The 13,723-nt window shown below is 42.2% G+C and overlaps 1 protein-coding gene across 1 annotated transcript in view; it reads right to left on the bottom strand.

The window, feature by feature from the left end:
• Positions 1-13,723, bottom strand: part of GPAT2 (glycerol-3-phosphate acyltransferase 2, mitochondrial) — a 1,401,514-nt gene that overhangs the window by 868,343 nt on the left and 519,448 nt on the right. The window contains exons 6-8 of the mRNA XM_069212686.1: positions 5,955-6,054; positions 5,232-5,371; positions 4,498-4,597 (exon numbers count right to left, since the gene is read on the bottom strand). Coding sequence (XP_069068787.1) covers positions 4,498-4,597; positions 5,232-5,371; positions 5,955-6,054 — 340 coding nt within the window. The remainder of the gene's footprint in view (positions 1-4,497; positions 4,598-5,231; positions 5,372-5,954; positions 6,055-13,723) is intronic.

The following is a 13,723-nucleotide window of genomic DNA, read 5'->3' as shown; positions in this document are numbered from 1 at the left end:
GCGAAAAGTGTGGACTCTCTTGGGGTGCAACCACCTCGAAGACCGATGGCGCCAGAGAAGCCTGAGGGCTCTCAGGCTGTGGAGTCACCATAGGACTAACCTCCCACGTCGCATGGCACGACTTAGATGGAGACCTGGATTGTGAACGACCTCTAGCCGAATGACGCTGGAGTCGTGTCTGCGCCGCTTCGTATGCTTCTTCGAAGAAGAATGTGAAAACGATTTGCAATTACTTCTGTGCCCTTTCTTCGCCTTAGCCAAAGAGAGTTTGGCTTGTCTCTCCTTCAGCGCCTTTGGAGTCATGCTTTGGCAGGACACACACTCCTCTATGTCATGCTCCGAACTTAGGCACCAAAGGCAGTCATCATGAGGGTCCGTAACCGACATGCGACTCCCGCACTCCCGACAAGGTTTAAACCACAACTTCCTAGGAGGAGACATTGTAAGCAAAGACAAAAAGGACACCTTCGAAACAGTAACAAGAGCTAGGAGAAAACCGTTAGCGAAGGGACAGAAAAAAGGGAACTGACGTCAGCATGCCGACGAGGATCTCTTATTTGCACGGTGACGTCAGACAGAGTTGCGTGCGAAGCCGTGCAATTGTGACGTCCTCGTCGACGTGGAGAGCTGGGAAGAAGATTTTCCGTAGAATGCTGGTGCATTGGGAGAATTCATAAGGTGAGGAATCCACAGGTAGTTGTATCCATCAGAATAAGTGCTTTAGAAATTGCTTGATGAGTCTGGAGGACAACACAGAGGGTGAATTATATAAGATGGCCACTAGATGAACCCTGATGCTGGAATGAGCTAGGCACGAACGTGCTAGCTGAAACAGGTATGGCAATATTTGCTCCATTGAGGACGATATAGGATGTATCTGTTGTTGTTGACACCAAAGAAAGAACCTCTTCCACTTACATGAGTATGTTTTATTAGTGTTGGCTGCTCTAGCCCTTGAGAGTATATTCCTGCACTCTGGAGGGATGTCTAGATGTGCAAACTCACTGTGCTCAGGAGCCATGCTGACAAGTGTAGGGATTCTGTATTCGGATGCAAGACCTACCCTGTATTCATGGTCAAGAGATGTGGAGATACCGCCAATGGGATATGAAGCTTCACTGAGAACAAAAGAGGCTCTGTAAACCAATGCTGTTGAAGTCACATTGGGGTCATTAAGATCAGTGTGCAAGATTTGATTTTCATCTTTGTGAGAACCCTTGGAATCAGGGGAATGGGTGAAAAAGCCTATTCAAAGATTGTGTACCATGCCATCGGAATCTTCTTCTGAGGTGTCAGTGTCCTGCTGCAGGGCTGTAGTTGGTGTATGAATGGTAGTTAAAGGTAAGGATGTAGGCCTCTGGAGTGGTGTGGCTACCTGAGGCGCTGGAGATCTTACAAGCATAGAAGGCTGAGGCTCCGCTTCTCCAGTGGGTGGGAATCTTTTCTATAATCCGCCAGCATGATTTGTAAGTCCAAAATTAGGGAGTTTGGCATATACACACACCATTCGTTCTTGGTATGGCTGCCCCTTGAGATGTAAAAAATTGTGGACCGTAGTCATCATAGTATTCTTCCTCATCATCCTGAAATTTTACATTCAACTCCAAGGAACTATGCGCTATTCCATAGGATCCCTAATCTTCATCTTCCTAAAGCAAGTGAACTGGTATCAATGGAGTCTTTCTGCTCAGGAAAGTGTGTTACGGGTCAATTTCACAATGTTTTGTCTTTTTAGACCTTTTTCACTCGTCGATGGGGCGGACAGCGAGGTTGTCGAAGGTGTGGCATGTAGAGCTGCTGGTGGTAATGGTAGAGTAGTACTCATCGTCAGTGGAGTGGCTTTTGTCGACATCAGAGAAGAGATCTTTATCGTTAACGGTTTAGTGGTTGATGTCGCTGCCGATGTCATTGTTGGAAAAGTGGCAGATTTGGAAGTCATATTCACCTTCAGTTTTGTCGACAATGGAGACGTGTAAGTTTTTGTTGACAATGATGTCCTCGTTGACGGTGTGGAGGTCCTCGTCACTCCCGTTGACGGTGGGGAAGTCATCATCGGTATCACTGACGATGAAGTTGTCGCTGACAGTGGACTCCTCATAGACGGCATGTCAATGGGTGGAGCCAAGGAAGGCTTATTGAAGGTATGTTATACCTTAATAGGTGGTGTATGATGCTCCAAAGAGGATTTTTTTTTAGCCCTTTCAGCACCTTTAGTAAGCTCTTTTTTTCTCCTTAGATGAGTGAGGGCTGGATCTGTGAAGAGATGAAGAGCTGCGGCCATTATAAGACCCTGAGGTGGTCTCTTTGTAGGGCTTTTTAGGCTGTTCTGAGGAAGATCTTACATGGGGAGATCTCTCTCTTTTGTGATCTTCTCGAAGAGGAGTCCTCATTACCAGAATCAGATAGTGGCTGGTTCCTATATTTAAGTTTTTGCAGCCAAATTAACAGCCTGCCTTCCTTGTCCTTCAGAGTTTTGGTGGAAAAGATACGATATACCTTACATTCCCTTGTCGAATGATCTGGGCAAAGGCAATAGATACAATTCTGGTGTGGGTCCTCAGAATGTAATCTCTTCTTACCACATGATTAACGATTAACAGGGTCTGAATAAACTTGTCTTTTCCTTGTCACAAATAATGACAGTCTTCTAAGAAGCTGTAGATGGAAAGGCTAAAGGCAAAACCTTTAGAACACAGAAGAAATGAAGCCAAATGTTCTAGAATATCAAAAAATCAGAGAAAAGCTGAGCAGAGCTCAGTGAAGACTCCCTAGCTTGATCTGCGGAAGAAAATCTGAGGGTCTGGCGCTACCCTCAGGAATATTCTCAAGGGTTCTGTCGTCTGATTGGTGGAGTCTCAGCTTTAGTTCTTTTAATGGGCCTAGGGCCTTTAGGTTTAGGCCTATTTTAACACTACTTTATAAAGGTACCAGAGACTCCCATCTTGACGATGGGGAATGATTCAAGCATGTGAATCTATGAAAGTTACAATACTGGAGTAAATAGAGGTTTCTCTGCCATATGTTTTAAAGCGATACACTTATAGGAAAATCACCAACAGTTTCAGAAGTTAATTTTGCTATAATCTTTATTGTAGAATGAAAAAAGAATCTAACATTTAAATTTCAGCAGGAAATTCCTCTTTGACAAACCATCTGGTTTTGTCAGTTTAGCTTAGAACTTTTGTTTGCAGCTGTTTAAGATTTGAATGCCAGAAATTGTCAGCATTATGGGAACATATGGAGATAAACCGTAACACTGCACACAAATAGACCACCGAGATGGATGCATATGAGATCCAGACAAGAAACATCGGAACGCTTCAGAGGTGAATCACAGAGATTTATAGGCATAAGAGACTGTGGTAGAGAAAGTCCCAAAAGAAAAAAAAAATACAGAAACCTGGAGGAGTTAGAGTGGAAACTCATTGAAAGAAAAGAGTAGGTTCCACAGACCGGAACAGCCTGTAGAAGAGTTCATAGGTGGGAGAAAAGGAGAACTCTAAGAAAAGGATGAGCAACAACTGGTATCAAAAATGTTTCCTTCGTGCATCAAAACAGGTTCTCTACCTTTCTTGCCTAACCAAATCAAATGCTGTTTTACCTTCTCAAGTGGGTCTGGAGGTGGGATATTGCCACATACAATAGTCTAGAGAGCAGAGTATCTGTTTTAAATTTTCAAAGAAGTATAATCAGGAATAACTTTATAAGAGATGATTTGTTCTCTTAATGGTCTCAACTTTTGTCCACTAAGCACAAACCACTGAAAGAACACTGGAAAGAGTTTTCTATCTGTTCACATTACTTCTTAATCCTACTGCCTCGGTTCATCCTATCATCTTATATTTGTGGTTTATATATTCTTGATTGATCAAAAATAAATTCTTGAATCGAGGTGGTTTGAAAACCAAAAGAGGTGATACTATAACTCTTAAAGCCTAATAATTGGGAACACTACTAAGGTCCACTGAATAACGGACTGCTAGGAACATCAAGGTTGGGGTTTCCTTGCTGACAATGGAGTAGGCGTGAATGAGATGCTGTAGTGTAATCACAGAGCTGATCCTAACCAACAATTATACTGGTGCCAGCTTGCCGAATCCAATGAAAAACTCATAAAAATGATTGCAATACTGTTGACACATTCTAAATTTAGGGTATCATAGAGCAGACACAGAAAAATAGTTCCCTCTCTGAAAGATCTCACTCTGGGCCCTTGCTATATGGCATGGCTTCTTGTAAGTGGTACTTCCACTAGTGTTTTAAAAAGTAAAAGGACATTCATAAAATGTTCAATCTTCGAGAAATGCAACTGAAATCCACTAAATCTTTGAATGCATTCATAAATGTAATTCTTTTTAAGTAGGATTATGATATTACACCTCGTTGGTGAGAAGAGATAGGTCTAGAAGAAAGAAGGCTAAAATTGACATACTTCTGTGACACCTGAGCTAACTGAGGGGTCATAGTGAATAGAAGACTACTCAAAGTCACACTCACCGAGGCAAGCACCGCTTTAGAGAGTGCTTGAGATTCACTTTCCATGGGGCCTTCAGCTTCAGAAGGTAGGAATAGTCCTCCTAGACACTTTAAGACTGCCCTAAGACAGAGACAAATAAACTACAGTCATCACATGACTTAATCTGTATGGCCCAATGTTAGCACACAGAGTCAAAGAGAGGACATTGACTTCATGATTACTTTACTTTCCCATTAGCAGACATAATAAGACATAGGGGGAGAACACTTCCTTAAAGGCTCTTCAAAACCATGTTAAGACAGAAGAGAAAAACGTTACTCGTCGTACGGTTTCCCCAACCCTAAATTCTAGATTAAGGCACACCACTGACACCCAACCAACTCCCTCCACCCCCTGACCCACCAGGCCCTAAAACACAAATATAGGAGAAAATCACCTATACTCTCCAAACTCATATGACGGATACCCTTCATGACTCCCTGTTTATCTCAACCACAGCACTGTTAAACAGAATAAAACAGTTAAGACTGATCCCTGGCCAGACTTTCCACATCAGGACTTTCCACATCAGGACACATCCACACAGACAGAAACTGAGGATACCAATTTTCATAATCACAACTACCATTCTCACTCCCCCCAGTGCCCCATTCACACAACTCCTATCCTTCCTATAAGCTGATCCCAAGGAACAGATCAAGAAAAATTACCAGATTGCATCACAAACTTACGAAATCCAACATGTGAAACCTACCGGAGAGCTGGGGTGCCTTCCATCCTACTCCACGCTACCCGAGGCACACCAAGATCCTGGGAGCAGAGGAGGAGTGGCAGCAGAATGCCATCCATCTGTGACTTGTGAGTAGATAGAAACACGAGTGGTTTCCGAGAGCTCTGAGGACAAGAGAATGACAAGCGTTTGTTGGCTAAATTACTGCTCACGTATTCGCAAAAGAATCCCATGAATAAAAATAACAAAACAAACTTGGCTTCAAGCCCAGCAGAGTGCAATAAAATTGCAGCACAACCCCAAAGATTTTACACTAAAAGCATACTACTATCAAAGAGTTGCATGTCAGATCAGTGGCACACTAGGTAAAATATCACATAAAGAAGCCATGCAATACAACCGTAGTACCCACTTCACGATGCTAAGGCAGTACTCCATGCATTTATAGCACTTAATCAACACATCATGCAACCTCAAACTGTGCTGCAGCCTGAATACAGCAAACCAAAAACCCATGGCTCAGTTTTCAGGATGCATGGCGAGATCTTGTCACGGTCTGCAGCGTATCGTGCATAGTCACCATACCCTTCAAGCACTGCCATGTAACCATGCCATACAAAACGTAAGGTGACCAAGCCAGGTCCTGTTCATGTGCCACAAACAATAACAGTGTAATTTACCCGTAAATACCTTAGGCCCACTATGAATATCTGCCACAGAAATAGTATTATGTGCTCATTCACTTACACCTTGCAACACCTGCCGCACCATCTCCAGTTGACCCAAATGCAACTGCACATTCAGGAAGGCGGAGCTCAGCAGTCTGAAGAATCCCCAATGGACAAGCCTGTAGAGAACAATCAACAGATCAAAGAAATACACTTTCTGCTCTGGAACTCACTAAGTGGATCTACAGCCTGCCATCTGAGCCAATAATTGGCTTATGCTCATGAGCCACTTCCTGCTGTTGCTGAAAGGAGGATCAATACTGAACTGCCTCGGTCATGACAACCAATAATTTTCAGGTTAACACTCTAGCATAGCTCTCCACAAGAAGCCCTGAAGCTGGGTCTGCTCCACACCTTGTGACTAAAAGGTCCAAAGGTTTGGAGCAGCTGTGCTGCTATCCAGAGCCAGGAAACACCACTAGACACCAGGGATTTCACTTGGGAGGGGGTTGGCCCCCTCTGAAAACTGAAAATGAATTATATATCACTTTTGTCAATGTGTGTGGGTTTTCCCTGGGGGCTGCAATCGGCCCCCAGGGAAACCACACCCACATATAAAAGTGATCTCTTTACTTATATATATATATATATACACACATGCACACATATATATAAAGATATTCGCCACCAGTTCTCTTGCAGCTTGCGTTTTCAAAGCAATGCACATACTTCAACTGACGCATTTCAGCTGTAGCTTTTAGGCGGCAATAAAAAAAGTTAAGTAACTCCTGTGATTATGTTTCTGCTAGAAAAGTATCTGACTTTTGTCTAGTGGCAGTTTTGATGCCATAAAGTAGCGCAGAAGGTTTATATGCCTACTGCAAAGATCACAACTGTGTTATATGTAAATAGCTGAGTGGATTAGTAAAGCCAGCCATTACCTGCGCTATAATACAAATGAAATGTATGTGCAAGGGTTTTTTTTGGAGAGATAAATGGCAGTTTTGCTGGGGGGTAGGGAGGGAATCCGAGGAGGAGGTCACGGGGTGGGAGCACCAATAATGATTGTCGGACTGGGCGCCAGAGGCGCTAAAGATTGTGACGACTGGTATGTGACAATGTGAATTAATAGTGTGACTTTTTTGTTTTTTTGAGTGTCTTGAGAGAATGTGCTGGTGGAGTGAAGAAGCAAAGGTAAGGTGACTTTTACTGTTGCACCCATCACACACGCACCCACCAGCAATTTTGTGACTGTCTAGGTAGGCAAGTGTTTTAGATCGACAGTTTAGCCAGTAGCAAAGATGGCGTCTTGTTGGATGAATGCTAATCAAGCCCTAACTTGGGTTATAGAAGACAGCTCTGACGTAGAATCAGAGACTGAGACAGCAGATACTGAGTCAGCATCTGAGGGATAGGACAATGGTGCAGGCTCTGGGAGTGATTTGTCAGTCAGAGGAGTCCCATCGGATAACTCCTTTTCCAGTGATTCTGAGGGAGGTGATGAAGACAGTCCTGCTGTCCCTCCGTAATCACAGTCTGTACAGCAGGACAATAGCAGGTTAGCCCAACCCAGAGAGCAGGTGCATGTGGCGGCAAGAAGAGAGAGAGAATGCTCTCTTGGGAGCTCCCCAATTTAGTTCAGTCCCAAATTCCACCACCCACATCGTATTGTGAAGACATCAAAATTATCTATCACAAAATAACCTGGTTTTGTAAGGCAGGCCCCTGCGTTTTTGGTCCTGGGCCAGGAGGCCATATAGGGACACCTACCAAACCCAGATATTTCTGGAAACTAGACACTCTGGGGAGTCCACAGAGGTGTGGCTTGTGTGGATTCCCCAAAGTACTCTTACCTAGCATATGAAAAAGTGAAATGTTGAATAAAAACTCAATTTTTTTTTCTACCATTTCTGTCACACAAACTACATGAATATGCTGGGATCCACAACATTCATACCATCCAATGTTTCCATACCTGTCCTGATAAAAAAGCTACCCCACTTAAGTGCCTGTACCTAGTGCCTCCAGGGTCAACAGTTGCCCTCATGTAAGGACTAACATTGACAGTTGTGAGATCTATTCCTGACACGGGCACTAGGCCTTCCCATACAAGTGAGGTACCATTTTTATCAGGAGACTTGGGGGAATGCTGGGTGGAAGGAAAATTGTGGCTCCTCTTAGATTCCAGAACTTTTCAACACCAAAATGTGAGGAAAAGGTGTTTTATTTTGGCAAATTTTGAGGTTTGTAAAGGATTATGGGTAACAGAACCTGGTGAGAGCCCCACAAGTCACCCCATTCTGAATTCCCCTTGGTGTCTAGTTTTAAAAACATGCACAGGTTTGGTAGGTTTCCCTAGGTGCCAGCTGAGCTAGAGGCCAAAATCTACAGCTAGGCACTTTGCAAAAAAAAACCATCAGATTTCAATGTAAAAATGTGATGTCTCCATGTTGCGTTTCCTGTCGCGAGCATTAGGCCTACCCACGCAAGTGAGGTACCATTTTTATCGGGAGACTTGGGGGAACACAGAATAGCAAAACAAGTGTTATTGCCCCTTGTCTTTCTCTAGATTTGTTCCTTCCAAATGTAAGATAGTGTGTAAAAAAGACGTCTATTTGAGAAATGCACTGTAAATCACCTGCTAGTATGGGCACCCCGGAATTCAGAAATGTGCAAATAACCACTTCTTCTCAACACCTTATTTTGTGCCCATTTTGGAAATACAAAAGTTTTCTTGATACATATTTTTCAGCCTTTATATTTCAGCAAATGAATTGCTGTATACCTGGTATAGAATGAAAACCCATTGCAAGGTGCAGCTCAGTTATTGGCTCTGGGTACCTAGGGTTCTTGGTGAACCTACAAGCCCTATATATCCCCCAACCAGAAGAGTCCAGCACACGTAACGGTATATTGCTTTAAAAAATCTGACAACCTAGGAAAAAGTTACAGAGTAAAACGTGGAGAATAATTGCTGTTTTTTTCACCTCAATTTCAATATTGTTTATATTTTAGCTGTTACTTTCTGTAGGAAAACCTTGACGGATCTACACAAATTACCCCTTGATGAATTTAGAATTTTGTCCACTTTTCAGAAATGTTTAGCTTTCTGGGATCCAGCTTTGGTTCCACACCCATTTCTGTCACTAACTGGAAGGAGGCTGAAAGCATAAAAGAAAGTAAAAATGGGCTATGTCCCAGTAAAATGCCTAAATTGTGTTGAAAAATGTGATTTCAAAGCTCGTATTCAAAATGCATATTATGATAAATTTCCAAGTATTGCAAACCACTATTAAAATATAATCTGCAAAAATATGACTCGTCTTTGCAATGGTCTAATCGCTCTTTCAAAATTTACAGGCTTTACATACACATCTCCACATTGAAAATTACTCATGGGCCCTCTAGATGGCAATCAGTGCCAGCATGGTTAATCAAATCCATTTAGTCGCTTTTCTGATTTCAACATGAAACAATGTTAGAAGCATCATCCTGTAAACTTTTTAAGAATTATGTTTTTTTTGTAGTCAAAATAGCAAAATCTGAAAGAAAAAAATAAACTGTCTACCGTTGAGGTCAAAGCTCTTTATAATGTTTATATGGTGCCTTCAATTCAAACTGGAAAATCTTTGAATCAAACCAATTATTTTAATGGCAGATCCAACTGTCAAACTGTAACCTTTACTTTGTCACTGTACAATTCCAGTTATTACTATCACATCAAAAAACATATTAAAAGGAAAGAGACAATTTTGCTACTCATTCCGCTTGAAGGTGTATAATAGAATTAAAGCATCTAATATAATTATTGTTCTTAAAGGTTTTTTAGTTTTTACTTCTCCTCTGTTATTTACTCTCAAATTTGATACCGGGGTTGTGAGGTCCAGTATTTTTTCTCAAGACAATCATGAAACATGATTGAGTTATTAACAGCCAACTTGTGTTCTGAAATCTGACAAGCTATATGGCTATCCCAAAGCCATATGTTGAAAATTAACAAATTTGAGGACTAGTGTAAAGGTGTTATGTACATTTTTCCGCTAATTATATTACGGCAATGGACACTTTGCAAGCATGCATACATCTTGGAGGTCTGTAATACAAAGTCTGACTTCATGTGGTGGAGGCATCTGGGTCTTAGTACTCCGCATCAGAAGTGTTTCTGACTAACTTCACTGCTATCTCTGTTGCTGTCTCTCCCACTTAACCTCCCAGGCCAGTACCACTTACCAATCCAGTCTACTACAGTGATTCTTGTCTTTCGGTTTGGGTTTGAGCTGTCATAGCCGTACTTTATTGCATTTCTTCTCTCTTTTCCCTGTAGAGGGCTTTCACACAACCAAAAGCCATTTCACTGGTTTCAAAGATGAAAACACTTGAGCAAATGGGGTCAGAGCATGTAGGTCAACTGCATGCTTCACAGCTGCTTCTTTACTTCATCAAATGATTTTTTCTTTGCTCTCAGAACTGCTCGGTATAGACTAGAAAAAAACCACGATGGGTCGACTCCTGTGATAAAACGGTGTTGCGCTTCTGAATAGTTTTCAAAACAGTACCCTGACTCTCTAATTGACTGATTAGCTTCACAATCATGGGTTGCAGAACAGTAGAGCTAGGGGTGTATAGGACATTTATGGACACACCACTCTGGCACTCTAAACCCAGTCTAGCACAAATCATTGTGACCTATGTTCCTTCTGGGAAGGCGATGTTGGCCATTGCTCTACAAATAATTATTGGTGATTCCCTTCTGCAATACCAATAATGAGGAGGCTGCAAACGCTGGTTATATCACCAACTCTCATTGCAGGGGTGATTACTAGGTGCAGAGTAGTCGGGTGTTTGATATAGGCTTTGTGAATCGGTTCAGACTCATTATTACGGTGATATATTAAGTTATCATTCTATTGTGGGTCTTCTAGACAGTGGGACAACTCTGAGCAGGCCTTTGAGAAATTTTCTGATGACACTCTAGGACCACAATAGAGTTCCAAGAGGATGTGGTGTGGTTGGACTGAGACTGGGTGAGGTCCTTTTGCTCCATATGCAGAACCTCTTTCACTTAGCAGAGTATGTTTCAGTCATGAAAATTGCCCTAACATGTGCCACGTTTGTTTGCATTCCTCGAGAATGTCTAACCACAGAATTCATTAGAGTCAGGCTGATTACTTGAGATATCCAGGGATGTGATGTAGAATCTGCCCCTGGCACCGGGGCAACTCATCTGGCCATGGCACAAGTGGAATCAGTGGTTGCTCCACCAGGCTGTACATGGCTGTCCTGGGATGTTTTGCTTATGTAATCTCTCCGATACTTTATCCTGGGAGATGTACTTTATTTGAGATTCAAAGTCTCATGGTCTAGTTCCAGAGGTACTGTGCTTCTGCTGAAAGGACATGGGATCTTGTTTGTTGCTGTAAAATATTGTTGTGATGCTGTCCCCCCTCGATCAACACTCATTAGTAGTAGATCCTTGGTAGAAAAGGCTGAAGAACCTTCTTGACTGCTCTTACCTCCATTACATGGATACACCATTTTTTTGTCTTGTATCGACAGTCCCTTTGGAGAGCGCTCTTGAAGTGGAGTTCTCTATCGCTCCATTGACTAACTGTGATCATTACGAAGTCCAAGCAAGGTGGAAGAAATTAAAGACCTACTCAAATATATTTTACTTAAGTTCACTATGAAGGCGAAGCCTTTGTAATTTTCTTGACCTTTATGAGATTGGCAAATGACCCACTTTTATATTTACATTGTTTGTCCAGCTCTTCCCTTACAAGGGGCATGATCAGACAGTAGAATGGACTTAGGCATACGTAAGATGACAAACACTAAAAGGAATTTTAGCAAGCATAGTTATTATGGTTTATTTCTGCAACAGGCCTGCTGGTGCATTGAGTGCTTACTGTCTTGCTTGAGACGGTTGTGCTTTTGTGCTGACTGTGGCTATTATGGCTCCCAGGAATTGGATTTCCATTGTCAGTTGTAAAGTTGACTTGCTTTGGCTTATTTTGAGGCCTAGGTCTTTCCAAAGTGTGGTACAAGCTCTGACTGATCTTCTGGTGGAGTGCACTGATGAGCCTTTGATTAACCAGTGGTCTAAGTAAAGATGTATTCAATAACCTAGTTTGTGCAGATCGACTGCGAATAGTGCCATGCACTTGGCAAATATTCTAGGAACTAATATGAGCCAAAAAGCAAAGACCGAGAACTGAAAGTGGAAACCTGCTACTCCGAATATTCATTACTTTAGGTGCTTGGGAGGTATATGTACATAGAAGTATACGTCTTTTAAATTAAGGCCAAATATTAATTTCTCCTGAGAAACTGTACCGCTCCCTGTAGGGTTACCATTCTGAATGGAAGTTGCTGTAGATCCGGATGCGCAGAATGGGACTCCAGTCCTATGTCATTTTCTTTTTTAGGAGGGAAAAATGTCAAGAGTAGAAACCTGCATTTTGGCTTTGTTTTGGGACTTATTCCATTGCTTCTCCATTCTGAGGCTTGTCATTATTTCTACCTTTAGCAAAAGTAGTTTGTACTTTTAGACAGTGGCGTTAGGGAAGGATGCTGAAGGAATTTCAGAGTGTGTCCGAATTGAATTAGTCTGAAACGAAAGCAGCCTGTGGCGATTCTTTCCCACTGTCTGCAGTGTTTTTAATTTTCCCACCTATGGGGTCTGAATTGTGAGGAAAAGAGGATGTGGTAGCTGGTGGCAAAGGCTTGCCAATGATGTTCTCCTGTGTTTTGATTTTAAGTTTGGCCTCCTTGTCTATTCTTGTAGGGCATTTTGGATACATCTGCAAAGATGGTGGTCTGTATAATGACTGTTGATGCTGCCCACAGTATTGCTGCTATGGTTGATAGGTGGAATACCTATGTGATTAGTAAGTTCTTCAATATGGCAAGCTCCTAACCACAGGTTCTTTGAAAGGGCGGAGACCAACATTGTTGCAGTGCTTCTAGAGATCTCGCCATTCCAGTATCCACTTGAAACTCTAGAGGGCATCACGGACATGCTTTCAAAATAATGTTTCCCCATCTAAAGCATAACAAGGATCCTATTTTGTACTTTCATTATGAAGGAAATTGCTCTTAGCCAACCTTGCCTATTGAGCACTGTGGCTCATTAATGAATCCTAAATCTGCCATGTCCATTACCAAGCCTGAGTGCTGCAGACTCTTTCACCTTCATTTAAAATGGACATCACTTTTACTTTTTTTTTTGTCATCCGGCAAAAATTCTAGATATGGAGCAATGTCAGACCAGACAGACTGGTGTATATTGTGCCACTCAGATTTTTGTCCAGCGTGGGTACCACTGCTGCCACAGTCCCTGGAGTGTATATGAATTTTAGGCCTTCTTGTTACAGATGGTCCACTACATGGATTGTCTTCACAACTCCTCTAGGTGGGTATCTAAAGTAATCATTTTGTTTTGGTTTTCACTGGAGCTCCATTCTTTCTGATACTTTTTCCACCAGGGTATGGAATCTTGAGATGTCATCCAGTGTGAAACTACTTGGTAGGGGGAGCCGCAGGAGCTCTGCTGTTGGTAGAATGTGCTCATGCCATTCATCGTCTTGTCTTTGCAGGCTCTGGCAGTTTGCCTTCCACTATGTCCAAGTACTAGGCATCATTGGATGCATCTATTTGTATAGCCTTAGGTGGAATATATGTGAAATGCAAAACATGACAGGCTGACATTGGTGTAACTGGTACTACAGACTCAGATGGAGTGAAAGCATCAATCTTCTATATGCGTGTCTTGCCCTTGTAATTACGGTGGAACAGAAGGTTGTTTACGTGGAGTGGTCAATGGTTATTGGTTCCTCTGGAAAACAGGAA

Source organism: Pleurodeles waltl, chromosome 11, assembly GCF_031143425.1.
Source record: "Pleurodeles waltl isolate 20211129_DDA chromosome 11, aPleWal1.hap1.20221129, whole genome shotgun sequence".
Classification (NCBI taxonomy): Eukaryota; Metazoa; Chordata; class Amphibia; order Caudata; family Salamandridae; genus Pleurodeles; species Pleurodeles waltl.
This window is presented reverse-complemented; position numbering and strand designations above follow the sequence as displayed.